Source organism: Panthera pardus, unplaced genomic scaffold (genome assembly GCF_024362965.1).
Source record: "Panthera pardus isolate Hobbes unplaced genomic scaffold, ASM2436296v1 HiC_scaffold_10, whole genome shotgun sequence".
NCBI classification, from domain to species: Eukaryota; Metazoa; Chordata; class Mammalia; order Carnivora; family Felidae; genus Panthera; species Panthera pardus.
The window spans coordinates 26788987-26816884 of NW_026526655.1; the positions used below are offsets into that span (position 1 = coordinate 26788987).

The following is a 27898-nucleotide window of genomic DNA, read 5'->3' on the forward strand; positions in this document are numbered from 1 at the left end:
GCTATATATAGAAAACCCTAAAGACTCACCAAAAATCTACTAGAACTGATAAATAAATTCAGTAAAGTCACAGGATACAAATTTAATATATGGAAATCTGTTGCACTTCTATGCACTAATAATGAAGTACCAGAAAGGGAAACTAAGAAAACAATCCCATTTATAATTGTATGCAAAATAATAAAATACCTATAAATAAGCTTAAGCAAGGAGGTTTTGAAAGACCTGTCCTCTGAAAACTATAAAGCATTAATTAAAAAAAATAACTCCACAGATAGGGTTAAGATTAGGGACTCATGCTTTCCTCCATTAGCAGTATTAATTGTAATGGGAGATAGAGTGGGCAAATTCTTCTAACAACTTACAAGATCCAAAGCAGCTGATCCAAAGCAGCTGCCAGGATGGATGCATCAGGTATTGTCCCTGGCTCACAGCAGTTTAACAGAAATTGAAAGCGCTTCATGCCTTGTCGGATTGCTCCAAGATTCACCACGTTTTTGCTTTTTCCACCATCTTGGTTGGAAGACAGATGGTCATCAAAACTGTGGCAACCTGTAGGGGTTTTCCCATGGTGGAGGAATGAAGGAGAGAGAGTATAATGGGTCATAGATTGAAAAAGAGCTTCAAAGTTATAACACTATGTTTTCTGTAGAGTTGGCCTGAAAACTTTCTCCCTGACTCCACCTCCTTCCTTTCCATCCTAATGCCTGATTTAGATGTACCATGGCTTTTGGGAATCTGGTGACACATAGCATATGCAGGTGCAGAGTTTTACATGAATATAGGATCTGATCATTTTGCTACCAGGTCTCTTCTCTAATACTAGCCAGAAACCTTAGTATATTTAAAATGATTCTTCTTGTAATCGACAACTAACTTCTATTTTATGGACGATGCAAGTACTGTGCAATTTTAAATCTATTATCAAGGACAGGATATTGATAGCTCAGTAATAATACAAAGAATCACTGACTTTTGGAGTTGTAAGAATCTTAGATGTTGGTCATTTAATTCCAGGATTTCTAAACCTGGCTGTATATCAAAATTACCTAGTAAGATCCTGAATCTCATCCAGACTTTCAGAATCAGAATTTTTAGAAGCGGAGTGTAGGAATTTGTGCTTTGTAAGCCTCTCAGAACATAATGAGGCAGCCAGCCTGACCCAGCACTGTGACCAGAGATTTGGGAACCACCGATCCCTCCCCACACTTATTTTTCCATAATTAAGCTGCCCATGAATGAGAATCAGTCTAGAGCTTATTAAATACAGAATATCAGGTCTCATCACTAGAAATTTTGATGCCATGTCTGGGGGGATGTGCATATTTTAACAAACACTCCACATGATTTATTGACCACAGAAAGTCTAAGGATCATACATTAAGAAAAAAGTGATACAAAGTATTGTTTTTCATTAGTTTTATCCATAGGCACATTTGAAAAACCTAAATATCTCCTGACTTTACTACAGTTTCTAATATATATCTAAAAAATTTCCTTTTATAAGGGTATTATGCTGAATATTGTTTTTAAAACCCAGTCCAAGCCCCTTCTCAGGATTCTGAAATGTACCTGTGATACCTGAGAATAAACCCCAAGGATGAGAATCACTGATTTAGAGCTTCCCTTAATTTCTGTTCACACCACTCATTTGTGGTTACCAACTCCAGGTTGTCATTGAGAAGTCACAGATCGGATCTCCAGAAATGACTTTCCCACCTCTTCTGTTAAGAATACCCTGATCCCTTCTACCTATTGCCCTACTTTTCCTACCTGCTGCCTCAGCACAAAGGCACATGTATGTATGTCTGGGATTTATTGAAAAAACACCTTTAAAAAGCATGAAAGATAGGTGAAACAGATATGGAAAAATTTGATCAAATTTTTGTTTGATCATGGGTCATGAATATTTGGGATCCGTTAGACCATCCTTTTTACTTTTTGTCTATGTTTGAAAATTTTCATAAGCACAAAAATGCCTCATGATATAATTAAAAGATCATTATCAAAATTTCCCATATTTCAGTCCTTATGAGCATACTTCCTTTACAGATGCAAATGTTCCATATTCAACATCTTCAGCACTTTTTTTTCCAATTAGTGTGACATATTTTTTATCAATTGTAAAATGAAATAGCACACAAAATCTGATGGTGTAAACAATTTGGAAGACAGAATCTCAAATGACACAAAGGAGGTAGAGCTAAAAGCTATAGATAAGGAACAAACACTTCCTGGACAGCTGCCTTTCAAAATGCTACTCTATTTGTTCACTGGGCATTATCAAAACTACCAGAACCAGTAACTTCCTGTTATTTGTCCTATCTGTATGTCACTTTATTAGTCATTGATATACAGTCTTTTAAGTTGCACATATCAGCAGAAATCTCATCTGTTAAAAGAATAAGCTTAGCAGTGCCTTTAACTTTTATAAAATAATATATTTTTAATGAATCCAGTTGTTTTATGATTTGTTACTATAAGTAAGATTTACAATACATTAGGTGGCAACTGCCTCAAATTTGTAATAGAACGAATATATAAGACAGGATGTATGATCAGTAAACTTATTCTTATTTAACCGATTTATTAAAGACAGTTGCCATCATCTTATTAAAAGGAGGCTTAACAATAATAAGCTTTTCATCATTTTTCTCAATATTTATTTGACAAGATAATGAATTCTAAAAGAAAGCTATTTAATATTACCAAAGGAAGTACCATTTTGATCAAAAGAACTTCAGAAACAATATGATTAAAGAGTCTAAGTAAAATAATGAAGAGAGAAGTGATCAAAACAATCTTTGTCAGGAAGAACATATATTCTTTGCTTCACAGAATGATGGATATTTATTCAGGTATGAAGATCAGTAGAATCCTATGAGCTCAGGACATAAGAATCACGCTTGTAAGAAAAAGCTATTTATAATGGAAAATTTCCATTGTATCTATATAGCATTAATGGATAACCATATATTTGCTACCATAGTTTAGCATTTAGTACACGCCAAATAGTGTATGAAATATTTTATAATTTATTTTATTTTTTGTAATAGTCCTTTAAGATAAATCTTTAAAGATGATTTAAGAAAAAGAGAAAGAAAGAGAATGAGAGACAAGAGAGCAGTAAGAACATAGACAGAGAGATACACAAAGAAGGGATAGGTTAAGTAGCCCAGTCTAAGTTCATGCAAGAGAAAGTTATCAAGTCAGGATTCAAATCCAGACCTAATGACCACAAGCCTACGCTCTTATCATTATGCCATAGAGCATCCTCAAAATACACAACTGTTCATGTTGAAGGAGGTTAGAGTTTTCTATATTGCTGAAGGTAGAGATTATGTCAGGAAAACTTATAGTAAGAAATAAATCAACATTGTACATGTTACAAAGTGATTGTAAAATTGTTCCCAGTTGGCATTCCATATTGTAATCCTAAAAGAAATGTTAAAAGTAATTTGGCTATAGAATACATCTCCTGTCAATCTTTTATATAAACTTACTAGGATGTAAGGATGCCTCTTGGCTTCCTTGGACATAATGATTTTTTTGTCTCAGTACATTCTAGTTGCATTTATTTACTATCTTTTACATTAAATTTACTGAGGTATAAGTTATAAATTTATATAGAATACAGTTTTTATAATGTGTTAAACTTAAAAAGGGATACTTCAAAATATAGTATTTCTTTAAGCAGCTCTTCCATGGAATTTATGGCAGAGCTGAGCACATAGAAGATTTTCAGTAAATTTTATTAATCAGTTGAAAAAAAAACATTGCTTTAATAAAATATCTTCCCTCAAGTGAAGACAACATGATTTCTAAAATGAAATATTCTTAGTGAATATGAAAACATAGAAGAAAAAGCTTATTATAAATGCAATTTCAGTGTTGTTAAATGTTCAGATATATTTTTAATTTATTGAATAATGTTTTTACATTTTAAAGAAATCCTATTAACTATTGCATTTGATCTTAACTCAGTGAATTTTGAGTACTACATTTAAATTGAAGGTAAGAATGCTTGATGTTTGTTTTCTTTAATAACTTTAAAGAGCCAGAGACAATATGATTAAATCAAAATAATTGAGAAAGAAAAGGACAATACACATATAATGGGTGCATAGGAATCATTTGTGCATATGGATTGGAAAGGAAGGAAGGAAGGAAGGAAGGAAGGAAGGAAGGAAGGAAGGAAGAAATAAAGGAAGGAAGAAAGATAGGCAAAAGCAGATTCAGAGAGAGAGAGAGAGAGAGATGTTCACCTGGCCAAGGGCAGTTAGTTGTTGCAAACTGCAATGTAGTAAGATTAATAGATAATGTTTTTTAAAATTTTTTAGAAGAGCTGGGGATACCTGGCTTCTGCAAGAGATCCAGAAGGAATTATCCCACAGAATACCTTTTATAATCTCTTTTTAAATTTTTTAAAGTTTATTTATTTATTTTTGAGAGAGAGAAAGAGAGAGAGAGAGAGCAAGCACACACACAACAGTGAGGGAGGGGCAGAGAGAGAATTCCAAGCAGGCTCTGTACTGCCAGCTCAGAGCCTTGTGCGGGGCTTAAACCCATGCACTATGAGATCATGACCTGACCCAAAATTAAGAATTGAATGCTTAACCAACTGAGCCACCCAGGCACCCCTATAATCTTTAATTAGCCAGAGAACGTGGGCAAAGAATAATGGTGATGTGTAAGCTACCTTGTCTTGCCAGTAAAAAGCACATAAAATTCCAGATATCAATTTTAGATTTTATGGTTTTTGTCTTCTGTATACACAGAAACAGATAGTCTTATTTAAGGTACTGCTGACACAAATTGATCCCAAAGTCAGACTTTATGAATATTCCATATTATATTTCTCTATAATTTTTCTATCATTCTTTTCTATTTGTGAATGAAATATAAACAATATATAAAAGAATATGTAAAACTCTGAGATATCATGAGGAGTGAAAAGAATCTATGGGAACTGAAAATGACAAAAGTTCTGGTAGTTAGGAAGATTCTTGAAACCATAGACTAATAACTTTGATGTATGCCCTAGTCAAATTCTGTCAGAGATAATTAAACAGGAACATTTTTTTTAAACAGAAGTAATCATAGAAATCATTGTAGATTCATTAAGAATACATTGTATTGAACTAAGCTGCAGATTTCCTTTAGATGGAGTTATAAAGATGTGAGATTTTTTAAAAATCTGATGATATTTTTATCAAGAAATGGGAAAATGTTTACTAATTCTAGTAAATTAAGTATATGGTTGGCTAAAAAACTGTACCCACAAATTGTTAATTAATAAAAGTTAATTAGAAGTGTTGTAGAGGTTATATCTTTATATTTGTCCCAGCCAGTAATAATAGCAACAATTTGGATGGAAACAGGGAAATGTGTATGTCTCTGCAGATGAATCCTTATAGCACAATTGTAAAGAAGAAAAGATTTCAAATTCAACTTAGTTTTGGTTCTCTCTTAATTTCTGTTCTGAGAATATGACTTAACCACCTACCAAATTAATGAAACAATAAATTTTATTTATTTTGAGATGAAGAATTAATAATGGCTATATCAAAATATAGCATGATATTCATTCATGTGGAAGAGGGCTATCAAAAGTTAATCCAAAATTCAGTATAAGCCAACTATGTGATATAAAAGTTGATAATGCAACCTTAAATTGTGCTCATACACTTGCTATGTCCCTGGAGCTTAATAGTTGCACTATTTATTACACCGATTAAAGTCAAATATGATGTACTGCATTCCATCTGAAGCTCCATATCTTGTAAAGTGTATCATTTAATTAGAATGCACGGTAAAATGGAATCAGGATGGTGATGGATCTAGAGACACTTCCATGTAAAACAAAAAGGACTCAAAAATGTTTGACCAGCAGAAGTGAGATCAAAAGAGAGAATGTGAAATAGATAATAGGCTAAGTTAGCATTACATGTGTATATTTGTGTGTTTGGCCACAGATATCATAACTGGAACTAATGAATCAAATTTATGGATGGGAATATTTTCAGAATGTAAGGAAAGACTTTCTAACAATTAAAACTGTCTAGTTCTGGAACAAGTTGCTTTGTAAAGTAACAGACTCCCCCTCAGTGGAGGTGTTCCGAGGGTGGCTGGCCACTTGTCAGGGATATAATGTGCAGAGTTTCTAAGTAGATAGGTGGATGGATATCTGAAGGTTCTTTAAAGCTCTTAGATTTTAACAAAGGACAGATAGCAGAAGGAGAGGTTCTTTATAAACCTAATGTCTTCCATAAATGTCTGTTGAACAAAATTGATAAGAAAGTGAGAAGCTATAGTAGTACAACACACATATAAGAAAGAAAGAAATAAGAAATCAATGGAAATAGAAAATGGACCATTTTATCTAAACAAATTTGTGTTCTGTGTGATGAAAATTGGATGTCATTCTTAGGCTGCATGACATTTACCAAGACGTTTGAAGAAATTCTCCTCTTCATCTCTTCCATTTTCCATTCCACTCCCTGGCCCACCTTCAGAAAGCTTCACTGCACTGGTAAATTTGACCTGAGACAAAAAGGAGAGTAGTAAGATAGCTAAACTCAACGGCAATTCTTTGTGTTTATACTAACTCTTGCCTTGAAAAATAAGTTGTTTAGAATATGAAGATTACTTCAGTTCTTCAGACTTCCACATCTGGTTAGTCAGTAAGTATGTGTACCACAGAAGACATCACTTATAATTGTAATTAGAAGAAGGATCCAGTCATAGATTGAAAGTAAATAGTCAGGCACTATGAATTAATTCAGTGAGTAAATGAGATGTCCTTACAGCTTCGGTCTGATAAAATCCAAACTCAAATTTATGAACAACAAGGTATATTCATCCTTTAAAAACCACACCACAATTGATGATGAGACAAAACTGGAAGACAGCCAAATAGAAGATTTCAAATTTTTATGAAAATAAAACAGTATAAATTAATTCATAAAGTGTCCTATAATTAAAGTGAAATAAGATGTCTGTTTGTTTTTTCCTCAGGAGTTAAAATGTGATCTTGCCCTTAGGTCAAGAGTATTTAAAATTTTCAGCAAGCAAGGAATCTATGGACTTCACATACTCTCAATATTTGGCCAATATTTTAGCCAAAAAAAAATGTGAAGGAGAAAATATATTTTCTAAATGTCTTATAATGTCGATATGTTCTTTTTATAATTTCAAAATATTACTATTATAACATATAGAAGAAAACTGGCTTTAGTGAGCTTCAAAGCAGAAATAATATAAGGAAATGATTTATATATAAAGAAATGTAACTCTTACCATACACTAAAAATTATAGTGTGGATCATGCACAGGGAAGACTCTTGTAGGCAATGGATTTCACTGAGTATAATTCATTACCTTTTCCAAATAGTATGCTGTTACAATGCTTAGTAGTATTATGAAGAAGCACTTAATGGGAAAAAATGATCCTGAATTTCTTTATCCTTTTCAATAGGAAAAATGGTTCAGGTGGTTGCAAAAGTAGTAGAAAGAGGATCAATGTGTGTTTTAATGCATAAGAGGAAACATTAGAAAAATACCAGATAGTTGGGTGGGAGCTTCAGATGTCAGGAATCTCACATGTGTGTTAAAAGTTAAAACTATCTGAGAAATACTAATTTGGATGCCTTTCATTGACTTTTCTTGTCTGATTGCTGTGGCTAGGATTTCTAGTACTATGTTGAATAAAAGCATTGAGAGTAGAAATCCATTTGCAACAACACAGATGGATCTAGAGGGTGTAATGTTAAGTGACATAAGTCAGAGAAAGACAAATTTCAAATGACTTCACTTATATGTGGAATTTATAAATCAAAACAAAGAATAAGAAAAAAAGAGACAAACAAAAAACCAGACTCTTAAATACAGAGAACTGATGGTTACCTGAGGGGTGGTGGGTGGTAGGGTGGGTGAAATAGGTGATGGGGATTAAGAGTACACTTATCATGATGAGCACTGAGTAATGTATAGAATTGTTGAATCACTATATTGTACACTTGAAAGTAATATAGCACTGTGTGTTAATTACACTGGAATTTAATAATAAAAACTAAAAAAATAAAGTTAAAACTGAATAACAAAAAAATAGCCAGGAAATAATACCCATGTACACCTTTAGATCTGCATTATAATTTTATGTAAATTTTTTTGTTACTCTTTTCTTCCTTTCAATAATAGCCTACTACTTAGATATCTTAGTTTTCATTGCTCATTTAAGTTTCCAAACTTGGTTCAGCTTGAAGACAGTGTCTTCGACTCTTTCTTATTTGGTCAGTCCAGGTGTTTAGCATTTCTCAGTCCTGACATTTTTCTATCAACAACTCCAACACTCTCTTACATAAGTGATGTCCTGTTTACCTTGGAGCTTTGCCTGATGAAAGACAGGCGGTCCACAGAGCTGATGTCCAGAAGGTCCTCCACGCCATCTGCCAGGCCCGAGAGGGAGGACCGTTTCAGCCAGTTTCCTATTTAATAATTTTTGAAAAGTTAGACCATTATAGCATGTTCTCCCAAGTAGATAAAAAGAAATGTCAGCATGTGCTCAGCAAGCAATGAAAGTTACATGGCGTGGTATAAATTGAAGTGAAGACAAATTGTTTTCAAAATTGTACATGCTTTGAATATTCAGTGTTGGACCATAAAATTACATGACTAAGACCAGGACAAAAAGAACTTGGGCCTCTTTGGTGAATAAAACTATATTCCATCCAGTTCCCCTTGACAACTTTCACATCCTCTATTAAGTCCTATTGATTTTACCTCTTTTTATAAAAAAAATGTTTATTTATTTTTGAAAGAGAGAGAGAGAAAGAGAGAGAGCACGAGTGTGGGAGAGGCAGAGAGAGAGAGGGAGACACAGAATCCAAAGCAGGCTCCAGGCTGTGAGCTGTCAGCACAAGGCCTGACACAGGGCTTGACTCCCAGATCATGACCTAAACCAAAGTTGGATGCTTAACCGACTGAGCCACCCAGGCACCCTTGATTTTACCTCTTAAGTGTTTCTCAAATCCGTCTACTCCTCTGTACATGGTCACCATGTGACCAAGCTTCCATTACCTCTACCTGGACTACTAGGTAGGTTTCTATCTGCTCTCCCTTAACCACTTGGGCTCCCGCCAATATGTTGTCCAAGCAGTGATCCTTCAGAAAAAGCTAGCCTGCTTGTGGTATTCCCTTGTTCATCATCCCACCTAGGCTATGTAGGGCTATAGGATGAAGAGCCAACCTGACCCGTAGGGTCCACATGCCCTAGTCCCTCTTGCTCTGTCATAGTCATACAGCCACTCTTCTCATCTCAGTTCTTCTAGTTCCCTCCCTCCTAATATTTTACAAATGCTATTGCTACCATTTAGAGTGCTCTCCTTCTTCCTTCCCCCAGTACTCTGAAGATCTTAATCTCTCTTCCTCCAGGAAGCTTTCTCTGATCTCTGCCTCCTCCTCCTAATTTAGGTCAGATCTCCTTGCATGCTTTCATAGCACAATGTATATTTCCTTCATAAAATTCACAGTTTGCAACTATGCTTAGTTGTATCTGCTTTAGTGACTGTCACCCCTAATAGATTTTAAGTTCAGCAAAGTTGGGCACTGTGTTAATTTTGTTCACCATTTAATCCTTGATGCCTAGCATAGTGTTTGCACATCACAAATGCACATAGTAGGGGTCTGAGAATACCTGCCGAAAAAAAATGAATGAATGAATGAATAAATGAGCCAGCCTCAACCTTGTGACTTGAAGCCTTTCCCTTTCTCTACCCTACCATGCATTGCTTTGTTTTGATTATGAGTTGATTTGAGGACGTGGCAGGGAATAAGAGAATCCATAAATAAATACAGACATACTTTTACCTATGGGGAGTTTAAGCTTCTTCCGGAGGGAAATTCTGCGGGACCGTGAGCGGGCGCGACGGTCAGAGGTGGTCCCCGAATGGGCAGTGGTGCATTCTGAAGTATCCTGCTCAGATTGGCTGCTGGTGTCACTAGCTGCACTCTGGGATTTGAACATCTTGCGCCAGAAATCTTTCCGCCCCAGGTTGCCCCCTTGCATTTGTTCATCGCTGAAAGCAAGCCGAGGATAGAGTTAAACATCTGACAACACATGTGAAATTCCCTTAAATTTCTTTCAACTTCCTGCCAATGACATTTAGGCAAATCATGCAGGATGATCTTTGGTGGGCTGGGATTTAGGATGAGTCAGAGTGGGAGTGGAAAAAGTGAGACCACAGTTGACTCTGAGCACTTCTTGAAAACAGTCATGTCTCAGCTGTCAAATAGAGGTAACCATTTTTTTCAACCTTAATAAAAAGACCAAATATTATTGCAGGTGTTCATCTGCGGGTGTGAGTCATAATAGAAGCACTTATGATGTCTAAATATTTTACTTTGTCTTGAAGTTCCCAGAGTCTTGTACAGTACTGTATCTCATTCACCACCCTCACGCCAGTATAGCAAAATTCTTGGCACTAAATAAACCAAAGATATTTAAATAAATGAATAAGTGAAGTGCAACCACAGCCAGGGGGTGCATCATCCCACATCTGTTTACTAAATTATTTTCATCATGAGATTATTAAGTTTTCTTGTCAAGGAAACTTAAGTAAGGTTTATTTTTTTTTTCAGTGTTTTATTTTATTTTTGAGAGAGAGGCACAGAGTGCGAGTGGGGGAGGGGCTGAGAGAGAGGGAGACCCAGAACTTGAAGCAGGCTCCAGGCGCAGGGCTGGAACCCATTATGAGATCGTGACCTGAGCCCCAGTTGGAGGCTTAACTGTCTGAGTCACCCAGGTGCCCCTAAGAGAGGTTTAAAAGTAAAAAAAAAAAAAAAATTGGCCTGACTCAATAAGCCAAATGGGGACACCTCCGAAGGGATTTTTGACTAGGGCATTCCACAAGAGGAAGAAGACAAGTGGCCAATAATATTCAGAGGTTAATCTCACTAGGAATTGGGGTGGGAGGGGAGGGTCAGTTGAAATGAGATCCCTATTTTCACTCATTAAATTGGTAGAGATTAAGAGGGGAGAAAGAAAGCAATGGTGGCTATTGCATTGGCAGTGATAGGCTCTGTTAGTGTGACTTTTAAGGAGGAAGGAGAAGAGAAAGGTGGGAAGGGGAGGGAAGGGCGAGAGAGAGAGAGAGAGAGAGAGAGAGAGAGAGAGAGAGAGAGGAGAGAGAGAGAGAGAGAGGAGAGAGAGAGAGAGAGAGGATAAAGGAGGAGCCGGGATTACCCACCTACTTTGCTCCGGTGCTAAACAGAGGATATTCGGCATGCTCATTTCCTGGGCCCGCTCAGAATAGGGAAAAGCTCTATATTTAACATTCTATGTCATCCCTCCAAATGGAAATTTTTATGTGGAAGGATATTAAAACATGTGTCTTCATTCAAGAGGAAAGAACAGACCCATGCTAAATGCTGAGATATTAGGCAGTGTTTACAGAACACTGAAGAAAGAGAGTATTTTGCAATCTAGAAAACAAAATCACCTATGAAGATAGATGGTTTTATTTTTAAAATCCAATTTACTTATTAGATCATTCTCATTGAACATATTAGCTTAATAGTTGCTAGTGCTACTTTGAGGGAAAAAAGCCCTTTCTTTTTTTTTTTAATGTTTATTTATTTTTGAGAGAGAGAGAGAGAGAGAGAGAGGAGCATGAGTGGGGGAGGTGTAGAGAGAGAATGAGAGAGGATCTGAAGCAGGCTCTGTGCTGAGAGCAGAGAGCCTGACATGGGGCTCGAACTCACAAACCATGAGATCATAACCTGAGCAGAAATCAATACTTAAGCAAGTCACCCAGGTGCCCCTCTTTCTCCTTTTATTTATTGATGTTTTTGTTCATACCCTGTATGTAAAGACTTTTAACTAGTCTTATGGCTATTCAGCTGCAGAATTTTGCCTTTTACATTATTTTTCCCCTTAGGGCTTATGTTTGAATTTTTACTATGTCCTTAAAGACTTCCTTAAACCTCACATTTAAGAAAGGAAGTTAAAGAAAACAAAAGCTTAATGATAATTTGACAATTTTATCCTTTCATTGATTGACTGTCATTCATTCATTTGTTTATGAAATAGATATGAAGTGTTCACTAGGGGGGCCAAGCTCTGTCTAAGCATTGAAGTTATAATGGTAAGCAAAAACTCATATGGTCCCTAGACTCAGGGAGTTAACTTACTTCTCTTTACTTTCCTCCAGCCATTTAGGGGCAGCGTCTAAGATTTTGAAGGGCTGCAAAAGCTATGCAGGCTTTTGTTCTTTGAAGGTTTTCTTTGCTTGTTGTGAATTACCAAGGTTCTATTTGATGATGGTGATTTCCTTGATTATAGAGAAGGTATACCATAAAATCTAGAATACCCTGTAGAATTTCTGGTAGGATAATAATTTCACAGTAAACCAGAGTTTGTGGAAGTAAAATGGCATACCTTAAGTGATGTTTGTGTTTTAAATATTGATCATACCATTTGTGAGTAAATAGTTCTCAAAAGAAGAATAAATACAAATGGGTCTTGCATAGAACTAGGCTGTATTAGTGTCTACAGTAATTCTCACATTTTCTGGGGGCACTAATTTTAAGATGCTTTTGACTTTGCCATTATAAAAAGTGGAGATAAACTGATTGATTTCAGAGAACATTGGAATGGATCTTGGGAGAAGACCAAGGTGAAATGGAGTACAGTCTATGTTTCAGCTAAATCTGGGCGCAAGAGAAGTTTATCTTACTTATTTTTGGAAAGGCTTCATTGAGCACATTGACAGCCATTAATACATTTAAATGAAAAAAATTATAAGCGGGCATTTGGTTAAATGTCTGACTCTTGATATCGGCTGAGGCATGACATCAAGGTTTGTGGGTTCAAGCTCTATGTGCTGTCAGCACAGAGCCTACCTGGGATTCTTTCTCCCCCTCATTCTACCCCTCCACTGCTCTCACATGCTCTCTCTCTCTCAAAAATATATAAATAAACATTAAAAAAGTTATAAGTGATTTTAAGCAAGAAAGTAGATGACATCCCCACCCCACCTGACAGGCACAGTATTTTTCATGATTTATCTGCAGGAGTGTGCAAGAAAAGCAGAAGTGGGATAGAGACTGGGAAAGGGAAACGCAGTTAAGGAAGCTTCCTGTAGGCGTGAGGCTGGTTATTTGTGATTTGGGTCTGTAGAGATTAGTGGCTTTGGGAATGAAAAGTAAAGGTCAGAAGCAAGGCAAAGTTCAAAGAAGATGATTTCTTGCAGCAGGAATTGCTCAGCCAACTGCACTAGAGACAAAAATCAATGCTACTTACTGCTCTGGAGTCTGTGAGGGGCGACCAGACATGAAGCTGCGACATTCCTCAGGGGCAGAGGACACCTGGCCTTTCTCCACAATGCTCCCCGCCTCTGACCTATGCAAATGGTGCATTCCACCAATCACAACAGAGCAGGACACCACTCCTCAATGCCTCATATACTTCACAAAGCTGAACACTCCCATATAGACAATGTGTATTGCTTTCAAACCCTGTCATCATGAGACTATATCGTATGAAACTTATATCCTACCATTTCATTCATGACCTAGAGCCTTATTGCCTAAGTATACCACCATCATCGCGAACAGAGTCATTAACTACAAACAAGATTGTAAATTTAGGAGTTTCTTTTAATCTTGATAAGTGGCGTATTTTATAGAATAGGCATACAATAAACATACATACCAGAAGGAAAAACAACAGAGGGCTGCTCAGCAATTCCTATTCTGCCATGTTTAAAATATTACTTACTGAACAGAAGGATATGGTATCAATAATTGCTTTTCCTCTCCGGACAAAAATGTAAATTTTCTTCGGAAAGGACTGACACACAGATAGCATTTCACCATATTAGTGAGAGCTGGGAATTAAAGATCAAGAGTATGCAAGCCTGAAATAAACTGAGCTTTGATTTATATAGAGGTAGGGTTTATTTGACAGTAAACACCTCCCTTTTCAAAGCTGCAGCTGGACTATCACCAGTGATGCCATTTATTCAAGATAGTTCCACCATGCCTGCACTAGTTATACACCACGCTATGAACCACATGGACAGTACAACAGAAGATTACATTCCAGGGACAGAAGGCAAACACTAATGTTTATATATAGCTCAAGCTTCCAACCTTTTACTGCCTGCAGTCTTAGATTCAGATTCATTCTCCTCCAGCTTTTTCCCTGGTGCCAACTTCTCAGCACTGTCAAGCAAAGCGCTGAGGGCCACTCTCCTGAAGACATTCCCATGAGCCTCTTTGATAAATTGGACCAGCTGACGGATATCACAATACAGCCCCTGTGTGGATGCAAGAAGGAAGGTTTGGGGAAAGTCGTGTGATTAAGTGGTTTTCACAGGAAGAGTGGGAGAAGCTAATTCCTTAGACTTAGGTCAGCATTGGAATCATAAAAGGAAGACAATTTACAACAATGAAACCGATGGTACACTATCTCTCCATTGTTCCTACAGCAACATTATCAAGAACTTTGCCTGTCATCCTTAGTACGATAAAGGATGGTTACCATGCTTCATATTCAGAAAGTTGGTTGTATCATTAGAAAGACATCAATTTATACTTTAAACCACTGGATTCCCAAGCTTTAATTTTCTCTCTTAATTGGGACTTCTGAAGAGATGCCTGCAAAAAAAAGGCAATCAGAAATTGGTTTAGACTAGGGATTTCAGTCCTTATTCAGCTTCTCCAATTTTTCTACATCACTGTGATAAAGTATGCTAAGTCATCTAGATACTTCTAACAGAGCCTGATATTCAAGGACAATTTATTTTGCTTGACATATTTAAAAAATGTGTATGTTGAAGTTCATTTGTACATGAACCTGACTATGAACTACAGGTGATGTAGGGCTATTAAAACCAGTACATTGATGAATCCATATTGAAAAATATATACAGGACCTTTTTCTTGAGATATTAAGCTTTTATCAGCATTTCCTCCTTTCTCTTCAAGAAGGTAGTTACTGTATTCTTTGCCTTAGGAAAGGTTCATGGCAAAGCAGAACACAGAAGCCTAAACAAAACCACTTAAACACTTACTTGATAGCTTTGGTTTAAAAACCTAAGGCCCAATGGGACAATCATGCCCATGACCCTTAAAACATCAGAAGGAGCAGTAACTGGGGAAAAGATGGAAAGGGTGTTTTTTCGGTTCTAGGGTCAGAAAGACCCTGTGCCTTCACTGTATACTTTGGTAGCTCTTCCATAAAAGGGACAGACCCCCAAAACCAGGGTTCTAAATTAACTAGAATGCCCAGCCCTAAGCATGCAGCAGAGAGCAGTATGTGAAATAACAGGTATGAATTGATGATTGAGACCCATGGAGCTCCCCAGGTCCTAGGTCCTATCAAAGACTTGGGATCTTTGCACCACTCTATGAAGTAAGGAAACCCAAGAATGACTGGGGTTCAACTTTCAGCCATTCTGAAATGAGAGTTCAAAGTCAAAACTAAGATGATTTAAAGAAAGTTAAGAAATACAGTTATTTCTTCTATACATGATTTTGCAAACTAAAATGTATAACAAGTACTCACACATATTATAATCAACTTGCCAAATTACTTCTTGCCATGACCAAATTAAATGCATGGATGGGGCCCATGTTTTTCTCAAGCTCCAAAAACTTTGCTGAGGTGGCTTTGACAGTCAGCAAAATTAAATTGCCTTAGGTTTGGGATTTTAGTTTGTTTACCCAAAGTGATGTGAATAGTTTCAATAGCTTAAAATGATTTCCTTGATTTAGGTAGATTAGCAGATAGTGTCAATATGTATAAATGGGCTGATTTCTACATAGAAGTCACAATATGTAACAGATTGGTAAGATAGAGAAATGTTCCTTTACTCCCCAGAGAGAAATGAATTCATCTAGTCATGTCAGATTCATCAGCCTTAAACTACTTCTCATACCCCAAACCACAATTAAGCACTAACTTGTTATAACCTGCTTCTCTCTCCATACTACTTGCGGCTTCAGTGGTTTAATTAACACAGTCATTTATGAGGAGTACCTGAAAAATTCAATAAAAGAAAACAAAACTAGTTCCAGCAGCATATTTAATTTTTAAAGTAAGTGTGGTTTCAAGAAAATGCTTGGTGTAGTATCATTTAATATTTCATGAGTTAATAAGCTGTGCTCCAGCCCCTCTTTCTTTTTACGGGTTCAAAGTACCTTGCAACTATCTCAGCAATCACCACAGAGCTGATGAGGTAGAAGAGGAAGATACGTCAATTTTCAAGTAGAATAATGAATAACAACGAGGAGAAATGTGTCATCGAGGCTCCACCATGAGCTACTGGTCACTTTGGGAAAACAGAGATTTTTAACTTTAAGGTGAAGACTTTTAGACTTTAACTTGTCTATCTCATGGCCATGACTGAGAACATTTCTTAGATCAGAGACCAAGAACTCCTGTGGGAAGAAGAGGTGAACTTCTCACCAGATTCTCAGGGCTGTGCAATTCATGTGTAGTTGAAGCGCAACGGGTGATAAGGGATTTAAACATGGCGCTGACGATGATGCCTTCCACGTTTTGGGCTGTGGATTTGTTGTCCACCGTGGTGAAGTTATTTCCAAACCCAGCCTTGTCTGGAATGCAAAGGCACTAATTCAAGGCAATGTTTTCATTAAGCTACACAGGTTAAAGAAGTAACGAAGTATTTGGCACCCAGGAATTAGTGAAGGGCTACACAAAATTCAGAAACGGACTAAAGATACACCTTGGAGACTTGGAGATAAACAACTCACAGACTTCCTCAGAGTCTTTACCATGATATAGTCCCTCGTGTTGTGGAATGTTTATATTGATAAGTCTTAGCAAAAAGGGAGAATCAACTGTTGACCCTAAGAAAGATGTTCAGACCTAGTTTTTAAATAGGTGATCACTTAAAAAATAAGAATCCCTCATTGAAGAGAGAATTTATTTGATTCAGCCCTTTTGGTGGTGAGGAATGCTGGCTTCCCAGTGGAAATTGTTCAGTCTTTCAGAAGTAAGTGAGGGGGGGCCAACCCCATGAGCTGGCCAGGGGGACGAAAAGGTGGGAAAGGGCCCTGAGGGGGATTCACACTAGCACTGGTAATAAAAAGGACACTGAGTCCTGCCACGAGCTGCATAGAACATCTAGCAGCTTCTTGCCTCCACAGACTTGCCATACCAAGAGGGAAAACCTACCACCTCTCTTACAGCCACTTCCTTATAACTCACTGAAATGTGAAATGCCAGTGAACTGAGGCCATCACCCTCCCATGGCACTTTATGCCACTTTTTAACATATCCAGGCAACATTTCTTAGGGGACACATTAGCTATTCTGGAGACTTGCCAGAAGATTCTTAATGACTGTGAACCATCTGTGGACTGTACAGTCAGGACTTATGTAGCCTTGACACTGATCAGATAGGGACCTATGTGTTTGGCTGGCTGATTCACTGGGAGCTACTTCTGTCTCTCAAGAGTCCCACGGGGGATTTGTCACTTTATTATAACCTCTCACTGTCTGTGCCAACTGGCCGGGGATTAGCCCTAGACTTTACATTATAGAAAGAAATCTCTCAGTCTCTGCTTGTAGTTTCTATCTCAAATGGCTTAAAAAAGAGAAAATAGTTTGTACTCAGGAATCTCTCTTCTCATTTAATTATTTTCTAAAATTTGTAATGTGCTCAGCTTAAAACAACTCTGATAATGTACATTGTTTTAGGGGCTCTATAGAGGAACAATATTGTTTTAAATGTGAACGCCAAACAATAAAGATAGGGAAACTGCTCCCAAATTCATCAAATAGATCTTCATTATAAATTAATTAACTATCACACATGTATTATATAAACCATAAACATCCACATGAAGAAGTTATTTCTTCCCAGGCTCTAATTAAAATGTGTATTTTACTCACCTCAGTCTTCATACATCACTTTCATTTCATTACTGTGTTTACACCCAAGTGGTATTGAAGGTGTTAGGTCTATTATGAGTGCAATTGATGTTCACTGGTCCCCCTATACCACAGGTTTCTACAGTGGAGTTTTCTCAAAACACCAAGTTCTAAAATGGTATGTGGGATTATCTATAGATCTATTTGCCTATTTAAAATATTTTAGTATATATGTGTATATGAGTATATCAAAATTATGTTACTACTATGTTTCTATATATCTTTTCTTTCCTGTTTTATCTCGTGAAAAAAAATTTTCAAGCACTCTGCCTGGCACATAGTAGGTAGTCATTTCATATTTGTTGAACTAATGAATATACTCCCTTGTTCCTTGATTTTGCCTCAGTGGTCATACAACAGAAAATTGTATGAGAAAGAGAGGAGTGCCATGAGTGATAGTGTATGGATTGAGGGGCTAATGGTGGGGACGCCACAGCTTTACAAAATGCCCTTTGCTGAGTTAAGTTCTCCTTAGAAACCCCTGAAAATGTGTCACCAAAGATAATGTGCAAACTTCTCTTGCTTATACTCTATTACTCTCTCTCTCTCTCTCTCTCTCTCTCTCTCTCTCTCTCTCTCTCTCTCACATACACACACACACACACACACACACACACACACACACACACACACACACCTTTTCCTCTAAAGTCTATCCCCACATATTCAGGGTACCTCAGAAACACTACCTGCTTCACCTCATAGTGATCTCTCCTGGAACATGGCACAGCTTTACTTACTGTCAGTGACTGGCTCCATACAAAATCCTAGCAAAGCATGCAAGAAGTCCACTACATTATTGAGAGAGTCCTTGTTCACATAGTCCCTCATGGTTTGTCGGAATTGCATCTTATCTAGCTTGTATAGCTTAGTGAGGCAGTTCTGGGCCTGTAATGAAGGAAGAAAAGTGAAGAAGTCACAGGTACCAGCTTAAGCTGGGGATACCATTAGTCTGAGACAGAAGCCTGCGGAAGGCAAAGGCTTCTGTCCATCCCTGCTGGCTGGTGCTGGCCAACCCTGCCAGCCCCCCTTGTCTGAGCAAGGAAGGGGCAGAGACTAAGCTGAGCAGTATGAGGGACTTTACTTTTAGAAGGGCTGCTCCAAGTAAAACCCAAGGCTAATGTCTAATGCTGGTGCCAGAGGAATTCAGTCTTTTTGCCAAGATCACGATTTTAAGATCTCAATGAAAAATGCTCCAAGTATAAAAATTAGGCAGGTTATAGAATTGGTAACCCAGGTTTAGAAAACCTCAAAGCTTTGTGCAGTGGGAGGAAGGGTGCCACTCCCATGTTCAGCTATTTTGGACTTAAGTAGATTTAATGGAGAGGGTGAGAGGGATATATGAAGTGGGTATCCAGTGTTCTCATATATGGCCAGGAAGGGAGGACCCTTCAAGCATGAAGGAGGCATAAAATAAAGGCACATCTAGTGTGTTTATGTGTCTGTATTTCAATGTGAAAGTTTGATATTTAAACAGAAATTGGCTTTATAGACATGACAACCAAGTGACCACTGGCTCAACCCTGCTACTCACAACTATATTTCAGACAATACAGTAAATGATTCTGCCATCTGGCAAAGAGAACGGGAATAACCTCTCCATCAGAGCAAGTAAAGTCACAGCCATTGGCTGCAGAAGGCCACAGACAGAATGCACTGATAGTATCGAGGGTCATTAGAAGCCTCCCAGCCTTGTCCTATCATGGAGAGAAAAATCACATTTGGGTGGTGCTTTGCTGTTTAAAACATGTTTCTTGCTTGTAACTGTATAACATTTGACTTTCACACCTCTGTGATTTGATGAGTATCCCCATATTACAGTGGAGGAAATTGAGGCTCACAGAAGTCAAGGACTTTGTCCAAGTTAACCACCTTAATTGAGGACGGAGAACTTTGGACAACCAGGCACAATCATGGAAGTAAGATTAGAGAAAGCAGTCCCTAAGAATTTAAACACATAAGATGGGCCCTTAACGGATTCCCAGAAGAAAATTTAAGTTACATCACTATTTTAACAAATCAAGGCCCAGAGAAAGCTTCTGGAAAAATTTGAGAGGGAAAGAAAGAGTATAAAAAAAACTGAATTAGCAATAAACTTGGTATGACCTTGTGGTAATCTCTCTGGCTATATCACAAAGTCAGGTGGACTGGTAATTGTTTTCATTTTGCCTTTATTAGGTCCTAGAATATTGAGAAATTAGGTGTTTTTATTCCAGAGATATTGCTGTTTGCTGGTTCTCAGGCAAATTCATTTTTTCTTCTTATAAAATAAATGCTGCTTGCTGAAAAATTATGTTTTCAAAGCATTTACATAAAATATTTCCCTTATGAAGTAGTACTTAATTTTTACCCCATAAAAATATGTGAAGATCTTGATTGCAACACATATGAAGCACTTTAAAATCCTGGGTTGGAAAGCCCTGAAGCACAAATTATCCTGTCTTCTCTACAAAATACTCCAATGACAGCATAGTTTCAGATGTACTGTTTAGAGGCCATTAGAATGTCTAAATGAGTTCAATGAGAAGTTTAAGCAAGAATCAGGAATCAAAACCTTAAGTATTTTGATTTTGAATGAATATTCAAGAATCTCTTCTCCAAGAGATATAAAACTGCCAGAGTGAATTCCCTTTCAATATTTTGGGACAACCAATGAATGGTTAGTCTAAAAGACACATGCTGGAATTATTAGGCATTTTGATGAATATCATTATAGTAATTTTCTCTTTCTTTCTTTTTTTCTCTTTCTTTCTCTCTTTTTCTCTCTCTTTCTCTCTTTCTTTCTAAGAAGTATAGAAGCCCTTGGGCACCTGGGTGGCTCAGTCAGTTGAACGTCCGACTTTCGCTCAGGTCATGATCTCACGGTTCATGAGTTCGAGTCCCGTGTCAGTCCCGTGTCTGACAGCTCAGAGCCTGGAGACTGCTTTGGATTTTGTGTCTCCCTCTCTCTCTGCCCCTCCCCTGCTCATGCTCTGTCTCTGTCTCTCTCAGAAATAAATAAATATTTAAAAAAATTTTTTTAAAGTATAGAGGCCCTGATCTGGTAGAAGTAAGAAATATTCTTAATATCTTAAAAGTTAAGCAACCTCTGAAAATTCAATGCTTTAGAAATTTGTAAAGACCTAGCTTCTTGAATTAATTAGACTTTCCCAGGGATAATTTCTCAGATTTGTATATCTTGGACAATGTGTTTGCTGAGCAAAATTAGGCAAATATAATCCCTATAATGAGTATTAAGCTGGGCTACAAGATAATGGAAGATTTGCCACGTAAGTCAGCAAAGCTGAGAAGGCAGGTAAAAAAACTGTCTAGACATCCTGACAGGAAATGTTCAGGAGTCTCAGTGAGGGAAGCATGGTAGACTGAGCAGCAACAATGGTCTCTCAAGCGGCTTCTGATCCAACTATTCCTATTTTCTTCAAGTCTAGAAAGACAGGTTGTGGCATCAGAGCCAGTTTAGTACCTCCAAGTCAAGCATGACACTTACTATTTTTTAGTGTTTCGTTTCATGGAACTGGTCTTCTGTATGAGGAGTGTTAATGTTTTAGCCTTGAAGGCACTTATTCATACTGCGATAGAACTAAAAACCACACATTAAAAATCACTTATGCATGTGCAAAGATGGGGGCAATGTCAGCTTTCTATTGCCTTATTAATTATTATTTTGATTTTTAAATTTTGGACCTCAAAATCTAGATCTTGGTCAAAGTTGCCAAGTTTTATAATTTAGAAGTTAATTACTGTGAATATAATATAATAAGTTAATAGAAAACAACGTAATAGAACATAAAAGAAACAGACAAGGATGGATGAATGGATAGATAGGTGGATGACATATTAAGAAAGATACCCAGCATGCTAATACTGTGTGAACATTTCATGACAAAAACTAATACCAAGAAAAAATGGGCTGGCATTAGATTTTGACATGATCCTAAAACTCTGCCAAAATATGCCAAAGGGTTTCCTGGACTCAAATTTGCATAAAAGTCTTATTTTCTTATGGTATTTTCTTATGGTTTCAATTCAAACATATGCATGAGGCAAATGTCTCAGCTTGGACTTGCTATGGAGGTGGGTTATTGCTCAAGAGTCAAGGGAAAAGTCGCAATCAGCTGAGGCAAATGAAAATGAGCTGGAATAAGACCATGTTCCATGACAGCATTATGCTTTGCAAGCCCAAGCGCAGAGTTTCAAGTTTCACACAGTTCAAAGGGACATGATCTTAAATACTTAGGAGTCAAGGTTCATTCTGAAACAAAGCAGCCAGAACATGACTGGCTACTTTTATAGTCCTGTTTTGTCCCAATAAGGGCCATTTTCCCTATCTATATAAGAATAACAAACTAAATCCTAAACTTTGACCCCTTTCTTTAATATAAAATATGTTTCTATAGTACCCAGGCAGATGATTAAAAAGTCATTTGTCACAGACCATCAGAGACTTGCTAAATGCATTTATCTTTGCACAGGTCTTTCAGACTCTAATTCATACTTTCCAATGATACACCCTTTCACCAACTGGGAGTTGGCCTGCCCTAGGCAGAAGGCAGAAGTGTTTTCCCAATTAAGCTTTACCAGGCCTGGGTTTTAGAGGTCTTGAGATATGTTGTGGGAATCTTCCCAATCCAAATCAGCATTAATCACCTCTATGAAATATAATATTTTTCAGGGAACACTGACCCTCATTGTCAAAGGACTCATTCCTAAATTGGAGAGAGGGAAGAGGGAGAGGAAATGGAATCTACTTTAATTCTCTTACATTCTCTCGGAATACCTGGTGTCTCAGACGATCTCCAGAGAGCCCTCGATGTCCTTCTCCACAACCATAGGCACATCCCAAAGACTTCACTATTTTGATGAGCATGGTCAGAGCAAGCCTATGGTTGCTTACAGGTGTACTTTCATCCTAGCACCCACAAACAAGAAAAAAAGACATCTGTTCACCTACTCACTAAGCCCTTTTGGTACTGAGATTCCATTTTGTGGTTAAACCAAATTTTATACGTTTTATGGTGAGCATGTGCAACTTGAAAGACAGAATTGTCAAGAGCTCACCAAGCAAGTTAATCTTTGTAAAATTCAGAATATGATTTAAGAGAAAGGAAAATGTCTGTGCATTTTGATCACCCTCTAGTGCTAAAGGATATGAATGTAGACCTCTTGATTAGAAAACATGCTTTCTGTATCCTTGGCAGACTATCAGAACCACCTAGAGAGAGACAAAGGGGACTATCAGTGATAAAGACAAAAAGATTTTCCCAGAAGCTACCCTCTTCAGCAGGCTTCTGATAGTACCACCAGGCAAGGATTCTTATTAAATTTCTGGAACTGATCAAAGTCTGGAGCTTTGAGATCACATGGCAACTTCTGGCATTTTTAAGGGATTTTCTAAAATAATATGTTCACTATATTGTAATACTCATGCCTAAGCAAAGTGAGAATACAAAATTTGTCAACATTCAGCTTGTTTCTTCCTTCAAAGGTAAATAGGAAGCCCTCCTGAGGTGAATAATAACTGTCATCATCCTCTCTTTTGCCCATTTAATTCCTGTTGTTAGTGGAGCACATAGCTTCTAGAAAAAATGGACTTCTGTGGATTATTTCCAAAAAACCCTAAGGTTTCTAATAGTTGTCCTTTCTATTTCATCAATTTACTGTGCAGAACAAAGGAAATAATGGATAATGGATAAGCATTGCTCTGTAAATTATGAAGGGCTTTTCTGATTGTGGATCAGACTGGTATATAAACGCTGGGGTCACACGTTGAAAGTACTCAAATGTGGGTAGGATGTGAAAGAGATGGAGTTATCTGGACATCATATTCCATAATTTGGGTAGGGTAGACTCTCCTTCCCTAAAGTTATGCAGTTGGTCTTCTTTTTCAATCTACAGGCTCAGGTAGTGGATGTGGTACTGAGATGCCCTCTGCAGGAATGAATATTTATTCTCTGAGCCTGTTAATGGCTGACAGCTCTCCACTGAGCTCTTCTCCAGACATTGCTCTTAGCTAAAGAGAGTTGCCTCGCTTAAGCTCTTCCTGGTAGCAGCCTGCTTCTAATGGCTGGTCAAAGGCATAATGAAGGTGGGTGGGTGGATGAGGGTGTATAAAGGTGGGCTCCCTTACTCCATCTGGAGATTACTTTGGAGAGCTGTCCTTGCTTAGAGTTTCCTGTGTGATGGGCTGAGTTCTCTGTTACAACTATATTACAGTTCAGCTTTTCCCTCTACCTCATCCTGCTTATTTCACACTTCATAGATGTTGATCCTGCGAAGACATCCCAGGAAACTTCCCGTACACACATCTCTATATCTTAGTGTGTTTCCTGGGAATTCTATAGATCAGGTGGTTGCAAATGGAAGACTTGGACTTATCAGTAAACATTTATTTACATAATATATATATTATACATATTATACATACGTATATTATACATATGTATGTATGTATGTATGTATGTGTGTGTATATATATATATATATATATATATATATATATATATATATATATATATGACATTCAGAAATGTTTTAGTTTCGCTTCAGATCTTAGCTCCATAACCTTGGGCCAGCTACTTAACCACTCTGAGCCCTACAAAATGGGAATCATAATAATACCTATATCATACAGCTGTGAGGCTAACATGAGTCAAAATATGTAAGACACACAATAATAGCACAAAAATGTTTATCATTTGTAGGTGTGGGATACTGCTTTCCTCTGAGACAACTTTGTGCAAATTAGAAAAGGCGTTCCTCTGGGTAAATGAATCAGAAAAAGATGAGCCCTTTTAGTAGATACAGCCCTTGAGTGAAGAGCTCAGTGAGCAGAGCTTACACTGGATTTTAGTCCCTCTTGGCCTCAGAAAAGTTCACCCTGGGTAGGGCCTGATTTGGAAGATTGGTTTACATACATTTTTAGATTACTATATGTTCCTTAAAAAAAATCTCTAGCTCCAAAAGCTCTTTTTAAGTATCTATTCAGGTTTGATTTTCTTTGGACCTTCAGATGTCCTTAGGATTTAGATTCCTCTTATAGCAGACATTCAGAAAGATGTTTCAAGCTATAGGCAGAAATCAGGACAGATACATTTCAGGCTCTCAGTATTAGTAGCAAATATAGAAATAGAAATTAGATCTTCCTTTCTGAATTAATCAATTCCCCATGTTTCTGGTATTACTAGAGTACAAGACTAGATAAATTCTGATTTCACCAAAAATAACAGGGATTTGGGGAAGAACAGACCTCTGTGAATCACAAACATATGCACTTGACCTATAATTAAGTTTTATTTTATAAACTCTTTCTACTATAAAGAATATTATTTTGCATAACCACAAAACATTGATATTTTGATGGCTGTTTGAGCCCACATAATCTAACTTCAAAAAATCCCATCTAATCAAGAGTGATAACTTAAGTTGAAATAATATTTATATTATTTAGTACCTAGTATAATAACTAGATTTAAATTTGCAAGAGAATTTCAGGTCTATAATAAGAAATCAGATGAAGATACTAATTGGATATAATTTTAGAAGTAAAAACAAAAATATAATACTAATAATGAAATTCAGAAATTCTTAGGATACATAACAAAGCCTTCTTCAATTTAGTTGGACTATCTAAGCTTTACTAATAAAAGTCTATCAAAATTTCACACATGATAAATACACATTAAAAATGTATCAAGTAGGATTAGAAAGACATGGAGAAGAAAGTGTAAAAGAGGAAGGAGCACGGCAACACCTTTTCAGATGTAAAAACCTGACACACTGTAAGAAAAAAAACGGACAATTCATAGTTTAGATAATGTGTAGATGGTAGAACTCCGAACAATGTCATCTTACACCTGTAAACACAACCTGCTATGTACATTGTGGCCTGTTAGAGATTCAAATGTTTTGTTGATTTCAACTTGTTAACAGCATTTCCCAACAAAAACCTCATACTGGAATCAGTGTAAGTTATGTGATTTTAAGCTATGGTAATTCTTATTTAAAACCCAAATTAAAGGAGAAAACTAATTCTTGGCATTAAGTGCAGAGATCATAAAGGAGGTGTTGCCAGAGCAAAGGGAATTAAATCAGGGATAGTCAATAATAAGAAAGTTAAAAACATAAGATGTAAAACATGAGAGTACCAAGGCTAGTCTTTCAAACCAACACCAACAAACCAACCAATTAACTGAACAAAATTCTTCCCTTTCTTTCTCAACCATGATGGAAATTGGCTGCCCCAAAATGTGTTCCTTAGATCAGGAGAAGAAACACCATCATGAGGAAAAATGATACTGCTTGTGTTTCCCCCAAATTCGTATGTTGAAACCCTGTCTCCCAATAGGATGGTATTTGATTATGGCCTTCGGGAGGTAATTAGGATTAGATGTGGACATCATGAGAGTGGGGCCCTGGTCTGATAAGTGCCCTTATTTTTTTTTTATTTAAAAAAAACTTTTGATAGAGAGAGAGAGAGAGAGAGAGAGCACTTGAGCAGGGGAGAGAGGCAGAGAGAAAGAGAGAGAGAGAGAGAGAGAGAGAGAGAGAGAGAGAGAGAGAGAGAGAGAGAGAGAGAATCCCAAGCAGGCTCCATGCTCAGCACAGAGTCTGACACAGGGCTCAATCCTACAACCCTGGAATCATGACCTGAGCTGAAATGAAGTTGGCCACTCAACTGCCTGAACCATCTAGGCACCCCAAGATCAGTGCCCTATAAAAAGAGACAACAGAGGAGTCACTCTCTCTCCCTCTCTGTGGGTGGTGTGTGTGTGTGTGTGTGTGTGTGTGTGTGTGTGTGTGTGTGAAAGAGAGAGAGAGAGAATACAGTAAAAAGGGGCTATGTGAGCACATAACAAGACAGCAACCACCTACAATCCAAGAAAAAAGCTTCAGAAACCTTGTTAGCACCTTCATCTTGGAGTTCCTAGCCTCCAGAAGTATGAGAAGTAAACTTCTTTTGTTTAATCTGCCCAATCTGTGATATTTTGCTATGGTAGTCTGAGAAGAAAACATTGCTCAATTAGGTCAGACCCTGAAAAACTAGAAAGAGACAATCGTTGGTGGCAGACTGAGAATTATGGTAATGTAGATACTCTCTTGCAGAAATGACATGACCAGGGAATTAGCTCTAACACTGCTTGAATTGGTCTTTGAATTGACAATACAGTTTTTGAACTGAGAATAGTTTCATGTAACTGTTTCTACTAATGCCTGGTGAAAACTCAATGAAGAGATTTCTAGTTTTAGTGACTTTCTTGTTTTAGTGACTAATTGTGATTGAGTCAACTAATTGCTGGCAAGCAGGCACTGGAAAGAAATTAGGGGCAACATTTCATGAGAACACAGAAGGTGGTTCATTCATACCTTCTCTTGATTCTTCTCATTCTTCTCATAAGGTCCACCTCCACCTCCTCCACCTCCTCCTCCATCACCTCCATCACCTCCATCACCTCTTCCACCTCCACCTCCTCCTTCTTCTCCTCCACCATCTCCAGCTCCACTAACCGAAGGGCCCCCGAATCCACAGGGTGAACTTCCAGATACTCCTTTGAACTGGAAAGTTCCCTCACTTGCTCTTTTTTCCATAGCCTCATTTTCCTTGTTTTCACTCTTCTTTCTGTTCTTTTCTACACAAGGCACCACACCAAGCTGAAGCAAGCATTCCACAATGTTTAGTGCCACATCACAGATACGAGAACTGATGTCATGGTTAAGGACAAGATAAACAGCCTTCAGAACAACCTGGGGGGAAGACAAAGATAAACAGAGGATGATTAATTTACATGAGCTACCTACACCTTCGTACACAGATTTGGTTATTCTGTTTAATCATTTCCTTTAGGCTGTTCTAAGCACTTAAGCATAAATAATTCAGTTAATTCTCAGATGTTCCTATCTACATTGTATTGGGACCTTGTGTACGTTTTTAACGTAAAG

General features: G+C 37.4%; 1 protein-coding gene across 1 annotated transcript in view; it reads right to left on the reverse strand.

Annotated features, from left to right (window-relative positions):
- Positions 1-27898, reverse strand: part of UNC80 (unc-80 homolog, NALCN channel complex subunit) — a 225344-nt gene that overhangs the window by 147989 nt on the left and 49457 nt on the right. The window contains 10 exon segments of the mRNA XM_053905349.1: positions 359-552; positions 6447-6543; positions 8380-8486; positions 9868-10076; positions 13301-13399; positions 14152-14318; positions 16472-16620; positions 18703-18850; positions 22725-22871; positions 27326-27703. Coding sequence (XP_053761324.1) covers positions 359-552; positions 6447-6543; positions 8380-8486; positions 9868-10076; positions 13301-13399; positions 14152-14318; positions 16472-16620; positions 18703-18850; positions 22725-22871; positions 27326-27703 — 1695 coding nt within the window.